Source organism: Cebus imitator, unplaced genomic scaffold, assembly GCF_001604975.1.
Source record: "Cebus imitator isolate Cc_AM_T3 unplaced genomic scaffold, Cebus_imitator-1.0 Scaffold39, whole genome shotgun sequence".
Classification (NCBI taxonomy): Eukaryota; Metazoa; Chordata; class Mammalia; order Primates; family Cebidae; genus Cebus; species Cebus imitator.
The window spans coordinates 2,841,866-2,869,327 of NW_016107354.1; the positions used below are offsets into that span (position 1 = coordinate 2,841,866).

General features: G+C 42.2%; 1 protein-coding gene across 10 annotated transcripts in view; it reads left to right on the plus strand.

Moving 5' to 3' along the window:
• Positions 1-27,462, plus strand: part of TEAD1 (TEA domain transcription factor 1) — a 273,150-nt gene that overhangs the window by 166,168 nt on the left and 79,520 nt on the right. For 5 of the 10 annotated variants that reach the window (XM_017525759.1, XM_017525756.2, XM_017525757.2 and 2 more), the window contains exons 3-5: positions 24,594-24,658; positions 27,047-27,109; positions 27,199-27,261. In XM_017525759.1, coding sequence (XP_017381248.1) covers positions 24,594-24,658; positions 27,047-27,109; positions 27,199-27,261 — 191 coding nt within the window. The remainder of the gene's footprint in view (positions 1-24,593; positions 24,659-27,046; positions 27,110-27,198; positions 27,262-27,462) is intronic. The other 5 variants (XM_017525760.2, XM_037737487.1, XM_037737489.1 and 2 more) reach the window with 2 other exon arrangements.

The following is a 27,462-nucleotide window of genomic DNA, read 5'->3' on the forward strand; positions in this document are numbered from 1 at the left end:
TGACCTCGTGATCCACCCGCCTCGGCCTCCCAAAGTGCTGGGATTACAGGCGTGAGCCACCGCGCCCGGCCGTGAGACTCCATTTCTGCAGAAATTTTAAAAAATTATCTGGGCGTGGTGGCTGGCACCTATAGTCATAGCTACTCAGGAGGCTAAGGTAGGAGGACTGCTTGAGTCCAGGAGTTCAAGGTTGCAGTGAGCTGTGGCCACACCATCGCACTCCAACCTAAGCAACAGAGTGAGACCCTGTCTCTTTAAAAAATAAAACAATAAAAAGATCTTGCTTTTTGTGGGTCTTGAGTTGACATTGAATATATGGACGTGTGAATCATATGTAGTCCTAAGCTGTGTCAAGCCTGTATCTATCAAGTCACTATAGAACTTAGTCGTACCTTGTTTTTGGATTTGTGAAAGGTCCTTAAGGTTAAAATGGAATGAAATGCAGTCACCTTTTACCTGTGGAGAGTCAGGGTTACAGAATGGGCTTGGCTGCCCTCTGATAGGACCCTGGGTCCTCCTCCCCATACACATGTGTTGCTTATGCACAACTGCAGGTGCTGCCTCTGCAGACAGTGTGCTCAGCTGCGAGTGCAGAGGAGAGACAGGTTTGCCCAAATGAGAAGCAGGGGGATAAAGAAGGAGAAAAGCCCACCCACATGCCTCACCCAGAGACAACCGCTGTTAGCCTTTTGATGTATTTCTTTCATATGACTTTATTTTCATCGTACAAAGTTGAGATCATCCTGTATGGTCATTCATCTCGCTTTCTTACTTAAACCTTTCCTGTTAAATATAACTTTGAATGCTTGTTTTTTAAATGTTCTTTTCAGAGGGAATTTATTTAATAGTTTTTTATTTTTAGTTGTTGAAGCCTGTTTTTCTCTCTGTTTTCCATTAGATAATTGTGACTAACATCTCTTAGCACCGTTTTTCTCAGATTCCAGATTATATCCTTAAATTAACCTTATAAACAAAGTTTACTTTAAAGCCTTTCAATACGTGTAATCAAATTGCTATACAAAAGGGCCGAACTAGTGTATTGCCCCAACAGCTGTATATCCTCTTGGGAAGACGGAAGGTTTTCATAGGCAACGTATCGTAGGTCATCATAGGGTATTTTATTGTTTGATCTTGCCTTGACGGACTACATGTGAGGATGGACCTTTTCTAATATTAACAATCATTTATGTTTCCTCTTTTGTGAATTAGCCTTTGATGCCCTTTGACCAGTCTTTCTGTTGGCACACAGTGCTTTGAGTAAAACAAAAAGTTTCAGGGGAATGAGAGTTCTCTCTTCCCTCCTTGAACTGATAGTGATGAATGTCAGAGGAGCGTGTGCCTGTTTCTGTTTCGTCAAGAGTAATTGCACTGAGATTACATTTTTAAAAATGTGAGTGAGAAATTATAATGGTGTTGAGAAATGAGTTTATAACTAATTTGTGATTCAGCTAATATTTACAGTGTGTTTGCTATATGCCAGCTACTGTGCTAGCAGATTTCATAAAAATGTTTCTTATTAGTCCTTATGACAGTTCTTTGAGGATGTTTTACAACCTTTTTACATATGTAAAAACTGAGATTTAGACAAATCAAACTGGAATTTGAACCAGGTCTCCTGATACACCCAGGCTGAGGCCCCTCCCTCTGAACCATTGAACCTTGATGTGTATTTTCCTGCAAGTCTCTAGTCTAGTCATTTTGTGCTGGCCCCTGGAATTGTGCACAGTATTTTGCAGCTCCTGAAGAAGGTTGTAAAGAGATGAGCACACTTTCCATCCGTGAAAATGATCGTGGGGATCACTTTTAGGTAAGGACGGACTGGAGACATTGGGCTCCCTCCATCTGGAAAGAAGAAAGTTGAAAGGGGATAGACAGGAAGTTTAAACCCATAAAAATTAAATATAGGTTTATCCAGTTTTTCCCTAAATGCCTGAATGTAGATGCAACTAGAATCATAAAGAAGGATTTTTAGGACAAAATGTTGCATAATCATTTTGAATTTTGTTACCCTGAATATCTTAACAGCCGAAATGTAAATGGTTCAGACACACCCCTGGATAAAGGAATATAGAATTCAGAGACGCAGTGTAGTTGGAGAGAGGACTTCATACTTTTAAGTTTGAAATTGTGGACTGGGGACCAGAATACCGTCCCCAGCAGAACATTGTATATGCCCATCAGGGAAGGCGTGGCCTCTGGTGTGCACGGGAAGTGTGTGTGTGTGTGCCATCATCTCCCCAGTAGATGATTCTTCATGGCGTAAAGCAGGGACTCATTAGGTTTTGTTACCTTTCATGTTTGAGGACACAGTGTGAATTTGCTCAAAATTGGCCCTTTTCACTTCTGTTTGCCTGTTATATCATCAGATTGGTTAAGAGAAAAGAGATTCCATTATCTCTCTTCAGGGTTACTTTTGAATCTATGGGATATTTATTTATTTATATATTTAGAGACGGAGTTTTGCTCTTGTTGCCCAGGCTGGAGTGCAGTGGTGCCATCTCAGCTTACTGCAACCTCTGCTTCTCGGGTTTAGGCGATTTACCTGCCTCAGGCTCCCAGGAAGCTGGGATTACAGGTGTCTGCCACCATATCCAGCTAATTTTTGTGTTTTTAGTAGAGACGGGGTTTCCCCATTTTGGCCAGGCTGGTCTTAAACTCCTTACCTCAGGTGATCTTTGATTATACATTGGTTTTAAAATGAGCACTGCTTCAGAGTCAGGACATCCTTCGTAAAGTCACAAGTGTTGTGGCCTTGTGCATTTCTTTTGGCTTCTTTTTGCTTTCATTTTCTCATCTGCAAAATTGAAATTGTTAGTTGAAATTGTCTATAAAGTATCTTGTAGAGCCAAACATTTCGGATTCTCTAATATTAGTATCTCTAAGAGAGTTTCTCTAAGCCCAGGCAGTACAGTTTGCTTGTTGGTTATAGAGTGATTGTATTTTGCAATCAGGAAGCTTGGATAGATGAGAAACCACACACATGACATAAAATGGTTCCTCAACAGAAAGTCTGTGTGGCTCAAATTGGGGAAACAAGCTTATAAATCTTATAAATTTCTTTTGACAAAAGATGTGTCACCACACAACTTAGGAAAGAACTCTGAGCATTGTTTTTTGTGGACTTGGGACAATTTCCAAAAACTTTTTTTTTTTTTTTCAATATTTTTCATTCCAACTTACTAAAAAAAATAAAAAAAACTTTTTGGGCTGGGCACAGTGGCTTATACCTGTAATCCAGCACTTTGGGAGGCAGAGGCCAGCAGATCACCAGAGGTCAGGAGTTTGAGACCAGCCTGGCCAACATAGTGAAACCCTGTCTCTACTAAAAATACAAAAATGAGCCAGGCATGGTGATATACACCTGTATTCCCAGCTACATGGGAGTCTGAGGCAGGAGAATCACTTGAACCTGGGAGGCAGAGGCTACCCTCCAGCCTGTGTGATGGAGCAGGACTCAGTCTCAAAAAAAACAAAAACAAAAAAAAAAAACCCACCACCACAACTCTTTTTGAAGATCACAAGCTTCAGAAAGAAATACTGCATCCTCTCTGTCTGCATATTTCTGGCCCATTCATTCAGTGAATTATTATGTCCCAGGTGCTAGGCTGTGTCCTGGGGACTGGAGTAACGGAAATTTACAGGAAAAAGCTTCTGCCACATAGCAGCACTTCAGGGACTAGTAGAGACATTGGTTGTGGAAAGAAGCGATGCCAGAGCATGGTGGGGTTATCACAGCAGGTTCAGAACATAAGGAGCATGACCAGGAAATCACCAACTGCATGTAATGGAAGGTTTTGTTTCAGTTGGATATTAAAAGATGGATAGAAATTTGCAGGCAGTGACAAGAGTTGGCAATTGAAAGTAATGTGATAAGACTCATTAATCTAAGAAAGATCCCTCTGGTTGCAGCCTTGAGGAAGAGTGAGAGTGGGAACAGATAGAAAGTAAGGAAAACAGTTCAGAGGCAGCTTTAAAAGACCAGAAAGGAAACAGTGAGGACCAAGGCAAGAAGGGTAGGTAGATAAGTCTGAGAGATGGATATTTTGCAGTGGAATGATTGTGTAAGGATGTGAGTCACAAGAAGCCATGAGAAGCTTGTGAGAGTTAAGAGGCCATAGCCAGTGTTGTGCTGGTAAATACAACCTCCTATAATTAAATTGTAGAGAAAGGTCAGTCAAAATTCATATACTGGGGATGATCATTTCTGCATAATAGTCTTTCACTTAACTTTTACTCATTTTCACTTTCACGAAATAAATGGCCGTGTCTTAGCCTGGATGCTTGGGTCCCTGGTTCAACTGTGTGCTCTTCCTGCAGTTTGGAAGTGCTGTCTATATTAATAGATATTCCCAACTCTCTGCAGATCTTCTCTCGAGGCTAGAGGGGCTCCATTCATAACAGAAGCGTCTCATTTTCTCTGAGGTAGAAAACCAAGGCATAGACTTCTTAGGGAAGTTTATATGCATAGGGTGGCTTTCTGCATGCGTCCTTGTGAGTGCATTGGGATGAGATACGCAGTGGCTTTCAGAGTTCTGGTGGATATTTGATTGTTCTTCATCAATACTAACTTTATTGCTTTTATAGGGAGAGTTGTACTGGAAATTTGCCCTCCCTGTCCTTCAGCTGGTTTGTCCCCAAGCCAGACCTGTCTGAAAATTGAAATGGAATACTTTTTCTCGTCTCAAGCTGTCAGGAATTTGTTACTGTCTGCTAAAGCCTTTTAACATGAAAATATGCTAAGGGGGATGCATGTGTGAGTCATGTGGGAAGTTACTTTATTTGATGGATGCAGAGAGGGACATAGACCCAGATTATTCATAGGTGAAATTAAAAGGGAAATCCTGAAAAATATATAGCCGCTGTGGCTCTGCCTCTTTTCCTACCTGCATCTCTTATATACACCATGGGGTAGATAGAGTATAAGCTTAATGCGTACAGAAGAGCTGTCTTTTCCCCAACTTTGGTCCTCTTAGCTGTCCCCACCAAGCCATGCCTATAATCCGTGTTTAGCAAGCCAGTGGCTTTAGAGAGTCTCTGTCAGCTCGCAGTGCAGCTCCTTAGATGGTGGGGATGGATTCCAGTTAGGAAGTGTGTCCGTTGCCCTAGCGTAAAGAATAAAACTCTATGGGGAATGTTGGTTTCATGCTGTTCTTGAAGGGGTTGGTTTTGGGGTTGGTTTAAGAATTCTCTCTGGCCTTTCTGAGAATCCCTCCGCATGCCCCCTCCAGGCTGCTGTCATGGTAGCTGCCCTTCTTTCAGCTACTTGAATTTATTGGGACTATGCCCTCTTCCTTCAGTTTGCACCCTGGTAACTCAGCTTCTTCCATGTTTAGAGGGAAAGGGGAGATGGAGAATCGAAGCACACTAGTGCTTTCTGGTGTTCTCTGTATGTATTTGGAAGGAGTGTTAAAGTAGCTAGGGCTTATGGTCGTATCATAGCATTATAGGGTATGAGAACTTTGGGGAAACTGAGGCTCGCAAAGGCCGATAACTTTCCCTAAAGTCAGTGACTGCTCATGCGGAGTCCTAGCATCTGTGCTTTTCTACACTTTCCTGTTCATATGGAGGAGTCTGGGAAGGTCTCTTTTAAAATATATCATAAACTGTCCTATAAACCTCAAGGTTACATATGTTAAAGAAATGTAGTCAGCTTTCCTCTGCTGAATTCTGAATCAAGCTGACCCAAACCTCAAATCATTCCATGGAGCAAATGAAAAAAAAAAAAAAAAAAAAAAAAAAAAGAAAAAAAAAAAAAAAAAAAAAAAAAAAAAAAAAGTGAATGTGAATCATGAGAACCTATTATAATGATATATAGCTTGTCATAACACATTATAATATTACAGCAAATATATTTAACTCACTGAACATTCTCAGGGGGCTCTTAGCTCCTTTTAAAAGTATCCTCCAAGCCTCTGCAGCAGGATTGAGCTGCTGAGTCCTGTGATACTTCCACCTCACTTTTGACCAAACCACCATTACGAGAATCCTTTTTGAAAATCCCTATGCTGTTGCTGTTTCCCTGGGCTTAAAAGTATGTTTGGTTTTGTCAGTACCTGGAAACAGGAAGTTGAGATTTGAGGAGAAATCTTTGGCAGCTGTTCACTAAGCTTGCTGGAGTTAGGATTCTGTTGCCATGGAAACCACACTGCTGCCTCATTTATTAATGGAGGCTTGGTGAACTTCCGGAGATACTCTTAGCCTGTCCTGTAAATTCATTCTAGAGAAATGCAGGGTGACTTTTAAGAGATTTCTCTGACGTTTCTCAAGCATTCTCTCCTGGGTGTTCATGAGCTCCATAAAATTGGTTGTATGCAGTTTCAGAACCACTGATTTTTATCTGGCAAGCATTTCTGAAGGCCGTTTCCTTTCTTTCATGCTTAAATCATGTTTATGCCTGCCTGCCTTGTTCAATAAGTGAATTTTTTTTTTTATGCTGCCTTTAAGAATTAGATGGATTTCAAAAGAAGGAAGATGGGATAGAAAAATGAACTCAATAAATATATTGAAAGACTTCTGACACTAACTTTAAGAGAGTTACAAGTGTCAAAGCCTTTTCCAACTTTTAAAATTCTAAACTTAAGAAAATATGTAATGAATGGTTTATTTCTTCTAGTTCCAGTGAGATACTTTAAGGGCATTTGTTTGAGACATTTTCTAATTTTATTCTAATTTCACTAAACTAACTCTCTTCTGCTAGGCAGATTAACAGCATTGGAAGTTGCTTCCAGGAAAACAACAAAAAAATTTTTTTCTAGCTAATTGTTTATCTGGGAGGATGCAAATGGTGGTTTTAAGTCCTTTAAGTCATCCATCATGCCTGGCAGCCTCTATTGTCTCATTGTTGGGTTTGAGCCAAGTCAGACCCTTTCTATTGGTCTTGGGAGGATGCACATAGATCTGGCTCTGCCAAATCTGTGTTCACAAGGAGTCGGAGCCCAGCTCTAAGGGAAGGTAATGTTGGCAGATCCATAGAGCCCCTCAGATTGGAAAAGATTATGCATCTTCATTTCTTAATGTCACATGAAAGTAGGAAGTAGCTCTCTATTCAAAGTAGAAGCGACAGGACTTGTTCCCTCAGTTCTTCCAGTGTCTATGAATTACTGTTAGCTTTTAAATGCATTTTTGTGGATGTAATAAAATACTGTTTATAGTCAGCTACAAAGTAAGTAATTACAACGCGGCAAATGAAATTCAATATAGCTTTGTCGTGGTTTTTTGAATTTTAATTAAAACAGTCTTAGAGTAAATTATAAATGCTACTGCTGTTGTTGTGACAAGTGACATTGACAAAATAACAAAATCTAATGGATTGTTATTCATAAAAGCCGAATGTCTTCTCAGATCTGCAGGTTTTGGTTGTTTATTTTGTTTTAGTTTTCAGTTTGTGGTTTAAAAATCCAGAGAAAAGAATAAAATTTTAAAACCACATGAAATAAGAACTTCATGTATGGAATATTTCATTGTTGATGTCTTGCCAGCCACAATTGCATGCATCTCATTTATGGCACTGAAAACTTGTTCTTTTTTAAAATCAGATGTTTCTGTGGTCACTTTTTTGGTATCATTAAAACCGGAGCTGGGGTAAAATAACCAACTGTTGATGGCAAAGCCTAATATTAAAGGAATAATCAGCCTACGTTTCTATGAGGTCATTTACCTTTTACTTTATAAATTACCTTGTTGTTTCAAAATGACATTTTGTTGGTTGTGAAGTCCTTTTATAACTAAATTATCCAAGTTATTTTCTTTGGAGATTCAACTTAAATTTATATAATTATCTGTAAAGAACGTATATTAAATATTCAAAAACTAGCTTTTGTGCTAGTTCCTTGTTTCCACTCATCATGAGTTAATGCTTTTTTTTTTTTTAACATTTTAATGTTTAAATGAATGTAAATACTTTAGTTACAAGGTCTTTATGATAGTCCCGCCATTGTTTTTAATGAGACATATTTTAATCCAAGTCTAAGAACTTCACATTTGCTTATCTCTTTTTATTCTTCAGAACTAAGAGTCCAGAGGTTAGAATAAAATCACCTTTCCCTCATAACTTTTTCTTTCAACATGTTAGAAATTCCTGTTTGAAAAGGAGAGCCAGTTGCTCCCCCTTTTTGTATTTGAGGGAATGACGGTAAAATCACATTCAGTCAGTTTTCACATGTGATTTGTTGTCTATATTTTTTAATCCAGGGATTAAATTGTTGCCACCACCACCACCAGCATCAAATCGGGGGTTGGGAGGGTAGGGGTGGGGAAGGTGCGAGACAGTTGGTTATAGACATCCAAATATGATGGCAGAAAAATCTCTACAACAATATGGCAGTGGAGCATTTGCTGAATTCAGAGTGCCAGATCAACCCCAATATTTTTTTCAGAGATGCTAAACCTCTTGTAACTGCTAAATTGGATTTGTCACTGAATGAAGTATCAGCTGCTGTTGGACAAGGCCATAAAAGCCAGCCGGCTGGCCCTTTGTAGGCCAGGCTTACCCAACGATTGATATGTTTTAGCACTTTTGGGATTATTGTGATTAAGAGGAAACCATTCTGAATGAGTGAGAAAAGCGGGTAAGGCCACACAGTCCACAGCTGGTGAGCAGCATGTGTTGGCTCCAAGGAAGTCACCATTATGGCTTTCTTCTGGTTCCTGCCTGATTGACGGGTATGAAATCTTTTTTTTTTTTTTTTTTTTTTTTAGACAGAGTCTCACTTTTCGCCCAGGCTGGAGTGTAGTGGTGCCATCTCCACTACAACCTCCGTCTCTTGGGTTCAAGCAGTTCTCTGCCTCAGCTTTCCTAGTACCTGGAATTATAGGTGCCTGCCTATAATTACCTGCTGGCTAATTTTTGTGTTTTTAGTAGAGACGCGGTTCACCATCTTGGCCAGGCTGGTCTTGAACTCCTGATTTCAAGTGATCCACCCACCTTGTCCTCCCAAAGTGCTGGGTATATAGGTGTGAGCCATTGTGCCCGGTCTGAGATCTTTATGTGAGGAAATGGTGTCCTTTTGGACACCATTTGACGTTTGGAATGTTGTGGACTTGAGAATGGCGAATGCTTTAAAAGCACTTTTGTGTGCGTTTGCAAACACACACACACACAGTAGCTAAAAGTGTTAGTCTAGCACAAAAGTTAATTGAGTTAATGTGTAGGGAATTCGGTAATAACAACAGTGTCCCCTTTCATTTCCTAGATCCAAAGCTCTGTGACATGCATCAGCAATACACCTCCATGTAGTTTGTGTCTGAGTCTGTGTGCATGTGTGTGATAGCTAATAGTGAATTGCACAGCCAGTGGATTTGTGAACTCGAGCACCTGCACCTGGCTAAGGCTTTATTATGTATGGAAATGGTACCATCTTTGTAGAACACATTTTGTCTCAAGAACTACCTGCCCCTTTGATTGGTGGCCTTTGCATGCGTCTTGGGCCGGGTAAGACAATTCTGCCCCAAGAGGCAGCTTGTGAAGCAGTTGGTGTTTGAATCTTTCTCAGTACTCCCAAATGCACATAGAATTGGTCGCCTCTTTGGCTGTCCCAGGGGGCTGTGTCCCGTTCATGTTCAGATTTTGCTTAGCATACCACACAGGAAAGAGGCTGGCTTGCCAGGTCCTGTGGAGCGCCTTTCCAAGCCTGTGAAAGGCACGAATCATCCAGCAGCCGAGCATGCTTACAGCTGGCCCTTTGCTAGCTTTGATCTGCGAATCAGGCCACACCATGAATGCCCTTATTGTCATGTTATGTGTACACAGTGTGTGAATTATTGAAAATAGGGAGGCCTGAGCCTCATCTGGTAGAGATTACAGTGCAGGCATGCTGGGCGAAGGTCTGTAATTGAAAATCCCCAGATGCTGTTTATTTGGCCTTTGTCACATGACCTGCTGCAGGAAGATTGTCTGCACAAAATGTTGCCTGCATGGAGAGTAGAGCCCGCCCTCCCCCACCCCCAGAGCCTCCACAGGCTCAGTCTGTGCACAGCTTAAACACCTGCCCAAAGGATTTTTAAAGGCTTAAAATAGATTCACTCATAGCATTTAAATAGAGGGCATCTTGCTTGTTGGTTTAAACTGCTTAAGCGGCTGTTGACTTGTGGAACCTTCTATCCACACAAGAGTTTGCTGGATAATTTCACTCAGATATCTTTACAAAGCAACATTCAGGGCCCGAGCCACATGAGTAGTTTGAGCTCTGCCTTTTTTTTTAAGTCAAACTTCTGTGTGGTGAATGAGCTTGCAGATAAAGCCATGTTGACTGTATATATTCCATCTGTCTGTAGAAAATATTGTGGTTACTAAGAATAAGGCCCTGAGTTAGCTTGTCTTCCATTTGTCCAGTTCATTCTTACCTGTTCTGTTTATAAACAAGTTGAGGTGTTTCTTAGAAAATTTGTTTTTCTCAATTAAATGCTGAATAGTATTCTCTTTGTCAGTGGCAGATTGAGGCAGGCTGCTAAATCTGAAATTGATGAAGATCGCAAGAATTAAAAACAGGCCGGGCATGGTGGCTCACGCCTGTAATCCCAGCACTTTGGGAGGTGGAGACGGGCAGATCATGAGGTCAGGAGATCAAGACCATCCTGGCTAAAACAGTGAAACCCCGTCTTTAAAAGAAAAAGAATTAAAAACTGGGAAGATAGAGCTAATTTTGAAGCAAGAAGGGCTTTCAGCTTTCCAGGTTCATTCTGCTAGGGAATAAAACAGCCACATGTCCTCTTTCATTGCCACTCTGTCTCAGCTGTGCTTGTGGGTTCCTCTTTGATTTCTTGGAGCTCAAGAAGAGGAAATATTCATGGGTATTTCTGCATTCCATGAGCATCCAACATGACTGTGAGCTCCTTGAAGGCAGGAGCCCTGTTGCAGTCTGCTTTTCATCACCAGTGCTTGCCGACATAATGCTTTCTCTTCCTGCGGCTTCCCCCTCCCTTTCTTCCTGTCCATTCAAAGAAGACAGTCACTGCTTTCCATGTGCCATGATATCCCTTATTCAGATGTTTTTTCTTTCAAGGCGGGGCTCAAGTCACCAGTAGCAATATCATTAAGTAGCACATTCTTCATACAGAGTCAGAGGTTGGGAAGATGGAGTAGATGGGAGTAGGATGTGGGTCCTACCTTCACAAATCTCGCAATGTGCCAAGGAAAATGAGTAAAAACAGGCACAGTGTGGTGTAGCAAGCTTGTGTTAGTGGTGTGCACAAGATATGGTGAGCAGGAGGGGCAGACCCAGCCCACTGCTGGGGAGTGAGTGGAAGTGCCAGCTGCAGAGGCCTGGCAGCTCAGGAATCATTGTTCAGTAGATTTGGTGGGGTGAGGGTGGGGGTGGGGGCGGTGGCCATTTCACACAAAGGAAATAGCACCCAACATGACAGGAATAAGGATTTTTAGAGACTGTGTGTGTGTCGAGAGTGGCAGGAGAAAAGACAAAAACTGGTTTGTCCATGTGACATTTTAATTTTTTACAGGCAGAATGCGTTTATGTTAATTTATTTTTGTTTTATTTTACATTATTTTCTTGTATTTGAGATGGAGTTTTGCTATGTTGGCCAGGTTGTTCTTGAACTCCTGGCCTCAAGCAATCATCCTGTCTTGGCCTCCCAAAGTTCTAGGATTAAAAGCTTGAGCCACTGTGCCCAGCCTAGAATTTTAAAAGGAGAAGAAAAATGAGGCGACTGTCCTGAATCTAAAGCTCAGCCGAGAAAGGTGATTTTCTTGGTTTGGTTGGTCATCATCTCCAGTGGGCAGCCTGTGTCATAGCCCACTGCTTTCTCCATAGTGACTGGCCAATTATAGGGTCACCTCTGGCTGCTCCTAGTTTTGAGACAGATCAGATGTGGCTATAACAGTGGGGTCAATGACCTAGAGCATGACAACCCTAGGAGGAAACATCTCTGGGCACCTGTCTCAGGCCCTTCCTCAGTAGTCTCCTCCTGTTCATCTAATCATTCTGTCTTTGATTACCATTGTTTGGCTTCTAGCCTCATTTCTCTTCCTAGACCATGAACTCCTCGAGGGCAGAGAGTCTGTATTATTCCACTGTGTTTCTCTTCTAGAGCCTAGCATAATCCCTTTTATATAGAAAATATTTTATAAATTTTACTACATGGGAGAGGGGAGTACCTTGGGGCCAGATTATGTAGGCTTTGGATGCTTAAAGAGTTGAGGCTTTAATCTGTATTGTAGATGAGAAATTAGAGAACTTTAAAGTGATGTGTGTACAATTCAGTTCATTTCATGGCTGGATTCTATCCCCATCTAAAATTTTGTCCTCATTAAACACTTATTAGTTGGTCTAATGTTAAGGAATAAGGAGCTTGGAAGACAAAGCTGAGTTCAAATCCCAACTTTACTGCTTAACTAGTTTGGGAACTTAGGAAAGTTGCTTAACTTCTTCGAAGTGCAGTTTCAGCATGTATAAAATGCTGAACTAGGTAGAATTAGGTGGATGTGAAGGTTAAATATGTGGTATATGAGCACAGTGCTTCCGCCGGGTGCTTTGGCTTGTGCCTGTATTCCCAGCACTTTGTAAGGCTGAAGTAGGAGGATTGCTTGAGGCCAGGAGTTCAAAACCAGCATGGGCAACACGTAAGACCCCATGTCTACAAAAAAAGAAAAAAAAAAATTAGCTGGGTATAGTGACACATGTCTATAGTCCTAGCTACTTGGGAGACTGAGGTGGGAGGATTGCTTGAGACCAGGAGGTCTAGGTAGCACTGAGTCATGATCACACCACTGTACTCCAAACTGTGCAGCAGAGTGAGACCCCATCTTGAAAAAAAAAAGAAAAGAAAAGCACAGTGATTTGCATAGTGCTGATGCATAGTAGATATGCAGTACATGTCATTGCCCAACTTTCTAACTTCCTTCCTTCCTTTCCTTCCTTTCCTTCCTTTCCTTTTCTTTTTTTCTTTTTTCTTTCTTTCTTTCTTTTCTTTTATTTCTTTTGACGGACTCCCTCTGTTGCCCAGGCTGGCGTGCAGTGGTGCTATCTGAGCTCACTGCAACCTCCACCTCCCGGGTTCAAGCGATTCTCCTGCCCCAGCCTCCTGAGTAGCTGGAATTACAAGCACACGCCACCACGCCCAGCTAATTTTTTGTATTTTTAGTAGAGATGGGATTTTGCCACGTTGGCCAGGCTGGTCTCGAACTTCTGACCTCAAGTGATACCCCCGCCTTGGCCTCCCAAAATGCTGGGATTATAGATGTAAGCCACTGCACCCTGCTTTTACCCAATTTTCTATAGCCTCATACCATCTCTAACCACGCCCCCTCCAAAATAATGTTTCATATAGCCTATTCCCGAAATTTCAGTTTCTTCAGTTTGAGTGCATTTTAAAATGTTCTTTTTCATTATGCTTTCCATATTATTGTTAGGTTACTGAGTGCCTAGACATTTAGCTATTTTCTAAGCAGCAAGTCATCCCTGGGCATGCCATTTTGACTTCTTGCTTGCATAACTCACCTTTGTGTAGCTATTGTTACAGTAGCTTCAGAAGTTGACACAATTCTTCTGGTGATAGTTGTGTTTTTACACCGAGAACTAGATACTGGATGTCCAGCGAGAGACATGCGGCTTGATACAATGCCTCCAGCCTATTTATAAACTTAATTTTACAGTCTGTCACAAATTGTAAGAATTTTGGCTATACTTACCCTCTGGCAAAAACCTCATTCCTACTATTTATTCAATGAAAAATCTATTTCATTGTTTTTTGGGTGTTTTTTTTTTCAGACAGAGTCTTGCTTGTCACCCAGGCGGGAATGCAGTGATGCAGCAACTAGGCTCACTGCAACCTCCGCCTCCCAGGTTCAAACAATTCTCCTGCCTCAACCTCCCTAGTAGCTGGGATTACAGGCGCCCACTCCCACATTCAGCTAGTTTTTGTGTGGAGACAGGATTTCACCATGTTGGCCAGGCTGGTCTCAAGCTCCTGACCTTGTGATCTGCCCCCCTCGGCTTGCCAAAGTGCCGGCATTATAGGCGTGAGCCACCTCACCTGACCATTGAAGCATCTATTTCAAATTAAAAGATGACTGTAGCAAGCATGCGGCTTGCATAGTGCCCTCTTAATGTTAAGATATCACAATAAATGCTCTGTTTACTTGGAAACAGTTTTTAGGACTATGTCATTTTGAAAATTGAAGAGGATGCAAAGATTGGAAAAGATGAAGGCCGGGCGCGGTGGCTCAAGCCTGTAATCCCAGCACTTTGGGAGGCCCAGGTGGGCGGATCACGTGAGGTCAGGAGTTCGAGACCATCCTGGCCAACATCCCAATCTCTACTAAAAATGAAAAAAATTAGCCAGCCATGGTGTCAGGCAACTGTAATCCTAGCTGTTCAGGAGGCTGAGGCAGGAGAATCACTTGAACCCAGGAGGCAGAGGTTGCAGTGAACTGAAATCATACCACGCACTCCAGCCTGGGTGACAGCGCAAGACTTCGTCTCAGGAAAAAAAAAAAGAAAAAATAATTTATTGAGCACCTACTTTATAGCTGCCAGATCTGGAATCAGATAACCAGACAGGTGCTTTACCATGGGGTAGCCACTATTCTAGGAGGTGGATGAATAGACTGTAGATAAGTAATGGCAGTGCAGTAGTTGCAGGGATGCATGCTCAGTACTTTAGGTTACAAAGGAGGAAATGACTAACTCAGTTTGGATGGCTCCCAGCAGACATCGGGGATTAAGTGTTCCAGGTGGGGCTTACATGGATGAATAGGAGTTTGCAGGCAAAAGAGAAAGGAAAGAACATATAAACATATGTGGTTCCACAAAGGCATGGAGGTATCTTTGGAAAAGCATGACAGTGGTCTGGGGAACTCTATGAAAGTCCATAAACTAGAATAGAGGAGCCCTATGCAGGAGTGGGCTGTTAGCTTTACGTACCAGGCTAAGGAGGTTGGGTTTTGCTTGTAGTGGATGAGGACCTGTTGGTATAGGAAGGCAACATAACCAGATGTGGAGGTGTAAGAAGAGGCGAATGCCTGCAAGATGAATGGCAAGAAGTGTTAGGCCCTTGAGAGCCTGTGGGGAGGGGTCTATTTAGGTCACAGTTGGGGACAGCAAGTTCAGGTTCCATTAAATCTTATCTTTTTTTTTTTGAGACGTCATCTCGCTCTGTCACCCAGGCTGGAGTGCAATGGCCTGATCTTGGCTCACTACAACCTCCACCTCTCTGCTTCAAGCAATTCTCCTGCCTCAGCCTCCCTAGTAGCTGGGATTACAGGTGCTAGACATTGTGCCACCACGCCTGGTGATTTTTTGTATTTTTAGTAGAGACGGGGTTTCACTATGTTGCCTAGGCTGGTCTCGAACTCCTGACCTCAAGTGATCCGTCTACCTTGGCCTCCCAAAGTGCTGGGATTATGGGCATGAGTCACCACTCCCAGCCTTCATTAAATCTCATCTACAGCTTAAGTGTATGGGATACCAAGATGTAGAAGACATGGACTGTACCTTGTAGAAACTTGTAGTCTGTTACACAGGGAACCCTTAGTAGAGTCTGATTGTGGGCGGTGCCCTGACACATGAAGTAAAGAACTGAGACCAGGACAGAGTGGTAAATCTCTTGCTTCTTGCCTAGAGCCAAGCCATCATTCCCCTCCTATACTAAGTGACTTGTTTTTAACTCATGGTACCTTTTGTTTCACTTTATAATATTGTGGTCTTTCCCAGTCTCTGGTCTGGTGAAGTAAGCTCTGGACACTTGGCTCCCTGGCTTACTCCTCTCCACACACTCCATGTCTAGCACATGTTCAGGCACGTTTCAGGTGAGGTTTTGTGGAGGAGACATCTGAGCTGGACCTGGAAAGATTTTACCTGGTGGTCTTAAGGGGTCTTGAAGGTGTAAGACCTTAAGCATGGCAGGATGGGTTCAGGGAACTGGAAGCTTAGTATATATGTTGATGGTGGTAAAATGAATTGTGGTGCTGGTGGTGCTGGTGGCGGTAGTATGTCACGAAAAATAATTAGGGGCCAGATAGTGGGGAGAACATTGAACACCATCTTAAAGCATTTTTTCCTTTAGATGTGGGCAGTAGGAGCCATGGAAGGTCTTACATCAGTAGAGTGGCTAACTGAAAGCTGTGTTTTAGGTAGCTGTGTAGAGGGTGGATTAGAAAGAAAAATGATTGGAGGCATAGTTACAGAATTAAGACTGGTCAAACTGTTCATTAGAGGGTGAAGAAAGTAATTGTGTGGCATTTCTTTATTGCCTCATAGAGAATGAACCACTAAGAACTTAACTTCATTCATATTTATTTTTCATCTAGAAATAGTTACAACCAAAATAACTTCTATCTAACATAGCAGTGTTGTACTCACTACGCAGCCTTAGATATTTTTTTCTTGCTCATCTCTTTCTGACCCCTGTAACCCAGTGCAAATGTGTAGTTTGTAAGTGGTTCCTCTGAGATGCAGGAGAACACAGTGTTCTGTGGAGTCATCACGTGGTAATGTTGTCAGCTGCCGTTGACTGATATAAGCTCCTGAGAAGGTGGGACTTGAGTTATTGCCAGACACTCGCAGGGATGTGAGATAGAAGTTCTGAGTAGCCAGGAGTTAACACAGTCTTTCTCTGTTTGCTCTTTCTCTGAAAGCTGTTTTTAATAAGCCCCTGGGTGAATGCAGACACATATTATCTCCAGGAATTGCCAGTCTTTACCTCCTGAATGCTGTCAGTCCTTTGGTGAACTTTTAGTTTGGGAACAAGTAGTACCAGCCCCTGAAAACCCCAAATGGGTGGCCTGGCTGTTTCTGGTGATTTTCCACATTGGTGCTGATTTCTGGTCAATGATTTATATTGGGGATTAACTGAGATCTTGCTGCCTGAACTTCCTCATTGGACATGCTGTGGGACTGGTTCCGGTGCTGTTCATGAGCCTTTCCTTACACCTAATCTTAGCCCGTGCCCCATCTCCCTCCCTGGCTCTCCATCCCTCTCCGTCATTTACTCCATCTGTAAGTACTCAGTGAGGACCTGCTGTGTTCTCAGCAATGGGGGCACGGTGATGAGTAAAACCCATTTTATGCTCTGGGCTCCTGTGGATTTCTCTCTCTGGTAGTAGTGGGGGATAGGCACATGTTCATCTTGTAGTCATTCGGATAAGTGGAACACAGTAGCTGTGCTGCGTGCTGTGACTGAGAGGCATAGGGTCCTGTGAGAGCGCATGTTAGGGTGATCTCACCAGTTCTCATGGGTGAGAGTTCTTCCAGACAAGACACAAGCACCTCCAAGGCAGAGATGGCATGTTTTCTTTTTCTTTCTTTTTTTAGACAGGGTCTCACTCTGTTGTCCAGGCTGGAATACAGTTAGCTAACTGCAGGCTTGAACTGCTGGGTTCAAGCGATCCCCCCGCCTCAACCACCTGACTACCTGGGACCATAGGCAGGCGCCACCATACCTGGCTGATTTTTTCTTTCTTTCTTTTTCTTTTTCTTTTTCTTTTTTTTAAGAGATGGGGTCTCACTGTCAGCCAGGCTGGTCTCAAGCTCCTGGGCTCAAGTGATCCTCCTGCCTCAGCTTCCCAAAGTGCTGGGATTACAGGCATGAACCACTGTGCCCAGCTTCAGATGGTATCTTTTTATCCCCCTAATTTTATCATGTTGCTTGTGTTCCATCCACACACAGTCCATGTGTGACCAGTGGATGACTAGCCAGCTTCCATAGTCCTTGTTTCTTTTCCGTTATTGCTGGGACAGGTTGCTATGGCATCAGCGTAGAAGAAATGGTTAATTAGTAACTCCTCACAGGTTAGTTAATACATGTTCTTTACTGCTTCCTCTGACAGTATCCACAGATACATATCCCCTAGATCTTCAGGAGGATGGATAGGGAGATAAAACACCACCCTGATCTGTAGACCCCTTCCAACACAGTGGCATGTTTCCCCAGTGTCCTCTTCACCTATACTTTTTGGTTGTTGGTTTCCATATCCTAAAATGTTTTTTTCCTTTCCATGAACCCCAGGTGATAAAAACAGGCCCCATTGGCTAGGCATAGTGGTTTATGTCTGTAATCCCAGCACTTCGGGAGGCCAAGGCAGGAGGATCACCTGAGGCTTGAGGATCACTTGAGGAGTTCAAGACTAGCCTGAGCAACATCTCTACAAAAGATATTAAGAATTGGCCCATCTCTACAAAAAATTTTAAGAATTAGCCAGGTGTGGTGGACCTGCCTGTGGTCCTAGCTACTTGGGAGGCCAAGGTGAAAGGATCACTGGAGTCCGGGAGGTCAAGGCTACAGTGAGCCATGATCATGCCACTGCACTCCAGCCTGGGCAACAGAGCAAGACCTTGTTTCAAAAAAAAAAAAAAAAAAAAAAAAGAGTGATGGGGGCGTATGGCTAGAAGGCAGTTTAGCACTGTCTTATAGAATCTTGCCTGAGAAAGTTCTTTGTAAATCACTCTACCCATGCTTTGTGCTCATTCTGGGGTGGGGTCCCCTTGTGGAAGACATCTTTCTTTGCTCTTTTCCACTGGGTTATCTTTTTCCTTTTTTTTGAGACGGAGTCTTGCTCTGTCGCCCAGGCGCCCAGGCTGGAGTGCAGCGGTACCATCTCGGCTCATTGCAACCTCCACCTCCCAGGTTTAAGCAATTATTCTGCCTCAGCCTCCGGAGTAGCTGGGATTACAGGCATGTGCCACTATGCCCAGCTAATTTTTTGTATTTTTAGTAGAGACAGGATTTCACCATGTTAATCAGGATGGTCTTGATCTCCTGACCTCATGATCCACCCACCTCAGCCTCCTAAAGTGCTGGGATTGCAGATATGAGCCACCATGCCCGGCCTTTTTTTTTTTTTTTCTTAAACTTTATGTTGATGATCTGATACCAAACTGGACTACAGGGATGTAGGAGCCTCTTTTCTGACCTGAAGAATGACTCGGTCTGTAAATGTTGAGCCATCTGGGAAAGGGAGGCAGAAAAGAGATCTCTGCCATTGGTTCTTGTTACCAAGGACTTTATGACTTGGTTGCAATGATGACACGTGCTGAAATGATACCACATAGGGCAGAAAAAGATACAAGTTACCAGCAAAGAAGCCCAGGTCAAAGGCTATGAATGTTTAGGGAAAGAGGAGGCCTCCACCGGATGGAAGGCTTATGAAGGACGAGTCCTTGGACGGTAGGTAGAATCTGGACATGCAGAAATGGGCAAGGATAGTACAGACCATGATAGCAGTTGTGCACCCAGGTACGAAGTTCAGGGGATTCACAGGAAACATTCGATAATCTAGTAGTGCTACTGGGCTGAGTTAGGGTTTGTGGGGTGGCGGTATGTGGAAGACCCTTGTTTGATGTGGCTTTGGTCTAACAATCAAGGGAAATGAATTTTCTTTCTGATTTTCATTGTTTTAATTTGGAAGAAAGGGGTGGAGAATCGTCACACATCCTTCCAGTGAAGGGAAAGGACCAGCAGAGGTTTTCTTAGGGAAAAGCTAGAGCTTCTTCCTAGGCCCAGGGCAGTCCAGTCCTGCATGGGTGTGAGTTGGCCTTAGCGCTGGCTATGGCCAGGGAAGAGGAGCACTGCATCTGTTGCTTCTTTCTTGGTGGCTCCCTGACTCCATTCAATTACAAAGTGGCTCTTACACTATTAAAGCTTCACTGTCTCTGGGCTACAATTTCTAGCCACAGACCTTGCATTTGCTGTGCCTCAAACATGACCTTGAGGCCACATCCCATTATACATACAGCCCACAGCAATGTTAACCAGTCTTCTATCTGGTAAGACAAGCACAGTGCAAACTCCATGCCTTTCTGCTGGGATCTTTCTCTGTATTGCCCCTTAATCAGGAAATTCCATGGCAATCCAAGATGCAAGAGAAGCCAGTGATGGACTCACTTTGAACTCTGTTAAATTATTTAGGAAAAAGAAAAAATAAAATGAAATAAAAACTAGATCACAGTGCCTGGCACGGATCACAGTGTAAAAGTGACAGGTCAGGCTGTGTTTCTCTTTGCTGCTTATGTGCGACTGGTGGGAAAAACAAGGGCAGCTGCAGCTATAGCATCTGAGGCTTAGAGAGGTGACATGTTGTACATTTCTAAAGGAATTTTTATGTTGCAGAGAAGCTTTATATTTCTGACTCACCAGACAGGCATGGTGCAAGGCACAAAGGAAGACAGTCCGTAGGTGACTGCAGGATTGGTTTAGGAAAATAGTAATTAAATTAAAGCTAACTTTATTGAAAGTCATTTTTATAACATCAGGTTTACTGAATCTGGTGTGTGTGTGTGTGTGTGTGTGTGTGTGTGTGTGTGTGTGTGTGAAGATCATGGCTGCAAAACTGTACTGTGCTGTGTAGCTTGGAGACCCATTTTCAATTACATCAGTGATGGTGCTGCTTGTCTTCTGGCCCTTAGGAAATGCTGCATCTTAGTAACATGTTTCATATCCAGGGCTGTGGAATCTGTGAACTCACCCCCTTGGAGGGCAGAGCTGTAGAAATATACATAGGGGCCAGCACAATGGCTCATGCCTGTAATTTCAGCACTTTAGGAGGCCAAGGTGGGCGGATTATTGGGCTCAGAATTTGAGACCAGTCTGGGCAACATGAAATCTGGTTTATACTAAAAAAATAAATAAATACAAAAATCAGTCTTATGTAGTGGAGCAAGCCTGTAGTCCCGTGTGCTACCACAGTCCCACACTACTTGGGGGCCCAAGGCAGGAAGATTGCTTGAATCTGAGAGATTGAGGCTGCAGTGAGCCTTGATTTTATCACTGCACTCCAGCCTGGGTGATAAAGTGAGATCCTGTCTGAAAAAAATTAAACAAAAAAGGAAATATAGATAGGGACTAGGATGTCCTATCAGGGCCACTGACAAGACTCACCTCAGAACCTAGTTGATATCACCCATATATATACAATCCCAAATAGCCCAAAATTGTTTGGAATGCCATGCTTCTTTAAACAGGCAAGTATATTTTAATTTTGTGAAGATTTAGAATTAAACGTAGAAAATTTTAATAGAATCAAAACCATACGGTTAGTTTTTTATTTAAAGGATTTATGTATTTGATATTTCAAGTAATTAAAAAATAATTTGGCCTAGGTAACAGACCAGCCTGTATTTCCAAATTAAAATGTACAATGAAGTAGGTGATTTAATCATTCGATCTGGGGAAAGTTGAAATTGTACTATTTTTATATGTAGTATCAGTGCATTTAAGAGAATTTATTAGGTTTCTAAGAGTTGTTTTAGGGAAGATTTTATAATTTAAAGCAGGTAGTTCTAATAGTTAAAAGAAATAATTACTATTCATGGCTTCAAACATAGATGAAACAAAGAACGTGGGTTTTTGAAAGGTGATCTTGCTCATCTGAAAAGCAAGGGCTTGAGAGTTAAGATGAACTTTCAATGAAATAATGACTGCAGTGTAGTGCCCAGCCCACAGTACCCAGTAAGGAACTGTTGAAGTAATGTTAGAAGTATCCTCATGCATCACTGAACAACAGGATACGTTCTGAGAAATACATCATCAGGCAGTTTTAGTCATTGTTAGAAAATCATCAAGTGTACTTACGCAAACCTAGATAGAACAGCCTACTACACACCTAGGCTGTGCAAACCTGTGCGGTGTGTGACTGTACTGAATACTATAGGCCACTGCAACACAATGGTAAGTATTTGAATATCTAAACATAATCTAAACATTGAAAAGATAGAGTAAAATCATGTCATTATAATTTGATGGGACCACCATCGTGTATGCAGCTCATTGTTGACCAAAATGTCATTATGTAGTACATGATTTTACTTCAGTCAAAGTATGAGTTGACACTGTTTAACTCCAAGGGGTGCCATTTGTATAGTCTATAGTACACAGTCAAATAGGGCTGTCTTGGATATTGAATTTATTCATTCAAGTGCCACAAGAAATTGAAAATTAGTTCTATAGGTTATGTGTCACACCTATCAAGCTGTTCTGTCTGTTTTCCTGGAAAATAAGTGAGTTTGAGGGTAGGAGACATTTTTGCCGTCTGGACGAGGTTGGGATGAAATTGTATGTAATACAGAGCCCTGGATCTATTTCGCCTTGGCCACTCAAATAGCGCCGAACAGGATGCACAGTGAGGCCCCAGGCTGGAGGATGCTTGGCTTGTCTGCAGACATTGTCATTTCGGTCTGGCTTCTGGTAATTAGGTACTTCTAGCTGGGCTCTGCTGTCAGTGAGTTTTCGAGACAAATTGCAAAATCTGTACAACCATCTGAGAAATGGAGAAGTAGATCCAATGACACTACAGGGGATATTGGTAGTTCTCAAAAGTTTGAAAGAGAATGCTTAGAAAAGCAGTACTCAGAATTGAATTTAGAGATCCTTTTGTGGTGGTAAAAGGGTTCAGTCACAGAATCAGGATCTGGGAAGATCTTGCAGACTGGAATGATAGACTGAATTTAAGGGGATTAAGTGGAGTAGAAATAAATGTTAAGGCTCTGTTTTGGGATCTGAAAACCTCAGCTATGCATTAAAAAGAAACGGGGAGGGACATATGTGAAGAGGAGCCCATATGAAAAAGACCTAGGAGTTTAAGTTGGCGCATATAATAATTTATTGTACTCCTTAATAATTTAATGCAGTGTTTGGCTTCATTAACAGAGGTGGAGTATTTAGCATGAAAGAGATAATAAACCCACTCTGAAGCTGTATAGCAGGAGCACTGCCACAGTTCTGGACTGTGAGCTCTGAAAGGAAGACAAAGAATGGTCACAGGATGGTGTGTGGGAGTGTTCCAAAGCTTGTCAGATAACAAAGGAACATGGGAGGATTAGCTTGTGTTCAACTCCAAGAGGACCTGAGAGCTGCCATTAATAATCTGAAAGGCAGTTATATAAATAAGGGATGGGACTTCTTGTTAAGAGGAACAGGAAGGATCTGGAGGTGAAAGTTAAAGCAGACCCCCAAAAGGAGGGTCTTTTTATCATAAATATGTTCTAAGATAGAATGGGCTACTTCCTCAATTTTAGAAGTGCTGACTTAGGCTTCTGAAGACTTAGACTTTCAAGAATGGAAATGGATGACCTAGGAGTACTTTTCCAGCCCCAAGATTTTGTGATTCCTTTGCCTTCCAGTGATGACCACGTCCTGCATAGTCCCAACTGGCAGGTGGTGGACAGAGCCATGACTATAGGACATTCTAGGTAGTGATGAGAGAGTCTTTGGAATTCTCAGACAAGATTTCCCTAAGGACATTTTGATGTTGGTCTTCATCAGTATTTCTAGTTCTTTACTCTGCCAGGGAAGATCTGGGGGATATGGTCACTCCCTTTCAACAGAGGCTGTGTTATTTCTTTATTCATTCCTATTTTCTGTGCCCAGCAAGGTGCCAGGTGCTGTGGGGGACACTGAGGAAGAAGACAGAGTTCTCCCCCTCTTCAACTATGCTGTATATCTGGGAAGAAGTAAGACAGCTAACACAAATTTTACAACTATCTATACCATTATAAATACAGTTACAATTTGGGTACATCCTAGGAAGGAGAAGTGCAGTTTGTGCTGCCATGGGGGTATAGAGCAAGGCAACCAAACCTAGTCGTGCGATTAGAGAAGACTTCCCCAAGAGAGTGACATCCAAGTGGGGCGTTGAAGGAAAAGTAGAATCTAGCACAACCGTCTCAGGCTGGTGAAGCACATGAGTGAATTTCACAACAGGGGGCTTCAGGCTTGTTCTTGACCAAAGGAGATTTTCACAAGGATGGAGCTGGGCTGATACAAAGCCAGACAACAGTAGTGCTATGAAATGGTGGTTTTCCATTTACTGTATAGAGTATGTAGAAATAATTTCAGTTCCTGGTATTAGAGCAAGTTGAAGTCATAAATACGACCTGCTCAGAAGAACCTATGTCTTGTATGAGTGGTTTTTCCCCACGTAGTATCTTAGTAATACATTTCTCTGCTTAGCTTCTGGGGATATATTTTCCTGTTATATTATAGTGTTCGGAAGTCAGGTTATCTGAGACTTCTCATTTTCCTGATGGGTAGGGATGGAAGTCTTTTGTTTATACTTTTAGGCATTGTTCTTTCCCCAGAAGGTTATATAACTTGGAGGAGACTGTGTCATCTTTTTCACTGACTACCTTTAGGGGGTGTCTACTTTCATACCGTTAGCTTGTCATTGTAGGGCTTCTGTGGCCACACCAGCTCGTTCATCTTCTTGTGGCTGTGATTCTAGCTGGAGTTAATTCTGAGAAGAAACTTGAATGAGAAGGGAAATGAATATGAATCTGAACATGAAAAATCAAAGACTAGAACATAACTCAGTTTATTTCCAGACTAATCCTTGCTAGTATTTGTTGCTTATGTGAGTGACCCACCACCCACTTAGGTACAAGTATACAAACAAACAAAAAGGCACATTTCAAAAAGATAAATTTCTATTCTCAGATGCTGGTCTAAGTTCAAAATTAAATACCTTTCATCTTAATTTTTCCTAGTAAACATTTTTGCAGACAATTGTGCTGTTTTATTTTTCTAGCATTAGTAAATGCATAGTTGCAGTTTTAAAATTCTTGATTCTGAATTCTGTTTCTTGCTTTCAGTGGCTTTGTTGGTTTGGTTTTTTGGTAACCCACCTCATGGTAAATTCTTCTTTCTTTCAGGTAGGAATGAATTGATAGCCAGATACATCAAACTCAGGACAGGCAAGACGAGGACCAGAAAACAGGTAAAATAACCCACCTGGAAATCGTGCATGTCAGCGAATGGCCCCAAAAAGGCATTTTGGCTGCAGTGGCTGGCTATGCTTTGGCTCCTAGGAGCCCCCAATTTGAGTTCCCTGTAAGGACGTCAATGTTGGAGGTATTTTAAATTGGCTCAGTTTTCACTGTTCATCATTTCAGTGACCCTTTATTATGTGGTCTTGCAAGATTCTTTCATACTCATTTGGGAAGTGTCACTGCTAAGGACGGTATATGAACCGCTCCTGTGCTGTATTTCAAAGCTGATATTTCTTTCCCAAAATGTGCACCTGTGAACATTGCAAAATCTGCAGGTGCAAATGCACTTGCAGGTCATGAATTTTTGAGATTTTGTGCACTGTCAAATCCTGGAACGATTATATATTAGTCATCATTTCAATGAAAAAGTAGCACTAGCAGCCTTGAGTATTGGCCTGAATGTAATGCTAAATGATGTGCGTCCAGGGAACTGTTGCTTCTTAAGTGATGGCTTTTTGTCAGTAGCTGCTGTAACTGAAATGAAGTTACAACTTCAATACCTCTGTGCAGAACAGTATCAGGAATTCTCTGCCCTTTGTCAGGGCTCTGCCTTCCCTCCTTTCAGATGTAAAACAGCCCAAATCTCTGACCTGAGCCAGCTCAGAACTGGAACGGATGAGAAATTAGTGTTTAACTAAAAACAGAAAAAGAAAGGAGGGGGGAAAAAAAAACCCAAAAACCTCATGGGTGAGTTGTTAACAGAGAAGAATTATTTTTTAATGTTGATTTATGCTGAATGATAGGCATGAATCTTAAAAAACTAATCAGACCAAAAGGCGAGCTAAACTGTGGTCTCATTAAGATTGAGCAGCAGATTTTAGTTCTTTTCCCAGTGAGGAATTGTCTTCATGAGTGTTTATAACAGGGAGAGGCTTTTCCCCAGGAATGCTACTTGTGCCACAGCCTGGGAGCCTGGCTGCTGAGTCAGCACAAAGAGAAGTGGCCTCCTGCCAGCGTGCAGAGGCAGCGCATTGTCTGTTTGGGGGATGCTCCCCCCCGACAGTGGCCCTCATCAAGTCAAAGAATCACAGAAGAACAAAATTCGGTTGAAAACAAGTAACAGCAGGAGCCAGATGGAGGGGTGAAGAGGATGGGGGAGTTTCTGCTTCTCTGTACTTAAAAAAAGAAAAGTACCAAAGCAAATTGGAAAAAAAAATAATTGAATAATTGAAGCTCAAAGACAAAGTTAAAGATAAAAGCACTGTTTATTATCATAAATCCTGTTTTAGAGCCGCTGGAGAATTGGAAATGGGGTAATCACCACGCAGTCAGAGTCTGAGTCGCTGAACTTTTAAATGGAAGGTTCTAAATTTCGGAAACGGGCAGATCTAATCTTGTGCATACTGACAGTGTGGGACCTGGGCTGTCTGCTGGTCTGTGAGCTCTGGTCATTTGCCCGGTGACCCCTTCACTGGGGGACTCTTCTAAATTTAACCAAGTCCCACTGAAAGAGATGCAAATTTCAGTGGAATCATTGTGTTTCAGAAGCTGGGCTTGGCTATGTTTCCACACCCCGGCATCCTGGGGATGGTTTTAGGCAGCAGTTGGTGATACCTCTCCAATGTGAATTTGTTGTTCAGCAAATCCGTGTGGTTTTCAACCCAGATTTTTAACAGGATGGCTGGCTGGCTGTATTCACACATTTCGCTTTGTAATAATATGCAAATCCACTTGGCGCCCAGTCAATACCCAAAAGAGTGGAAGGATTAAAGATATTTATAAGGGCAAAAAAAAAAAAAAAAAAAAAAAAAAAAGCTCTGCTAACTGGGTCTTTCCATTTCTCTTTGAGATCTAATTTACATGTCAGTATTATTTTAACATTTGCTACAGAATCCAGAGCTCTTAATGAGATCAGAATACAACTGACAGCTTCAGCTTTTTGATTCTACAGAATGTGCTAATTTATGGATAGTCTCCTTCTAAATTGAGAAAAAGGGATTTTCCCTCCTGATACTGAGAAGCTATAAATATTTTCATTTACCTTTACCCCCACCTTTTTAATTTTAGAATGAAAACAGCCCCTCTCATCCCTCCCAAAATTAGTTTTTCCCAGTGCCCATGATTCCTCTTGGGTGGGAAAACTAAGATGAGTCTTAACTTTCACCCTGAATCAAGTCACTGCAGTGATGACCCAGTATGAAAAGCTTAGAGCAGCGCTGGGGGCTTGTGTCTGGCTGGGACTGTGTATTCCTAACTGCAGAGCTTTGTTGAGATGCAAATAACCACCCCCACCCCACCCCAAAACCCTCCCAAGGAGTAGAGATTTTATATTTGATTTCCTTTTTTTGTTTTGTTTTGTTTTGTTTTGTTTCCCCTCATAAACCCGAACAATGTAGGTGTCTAGTCATATACAGGTCTTAGCAAGAAAGAAAGTTCGAGAAATTCAAGCCGCCATTAAGGTACGTCTGGCTTGCCCACTTGTAGGGGGCTTTTCATCTCCATGGTTACAGGCTTTTCCTTTGTTTTCCTCCCTTCCCCTACCCTGCAGGTGTCTAGTCACATTCAGGTTCTTGCCAGAAGGAAATCTCGTGATTTTCATTCCAAGCTAAAGGTATGCGCTTTTCTGCTTTTTGGCTTGTGGTTGCTATGCATCTCACTTCCTGTTTTCCATGGTGACTGGTGAATGCCTGGTGCCGGGATTCTCGTAACCTAGTTTCCTTGCATGTGAGAGCTGTTTACATTTCTTTGTGTTTAATCTCTCTGTTTCTGTACTAGCCTCACATTAAACTCAATGTGTGCGTGCGCGTGCGTG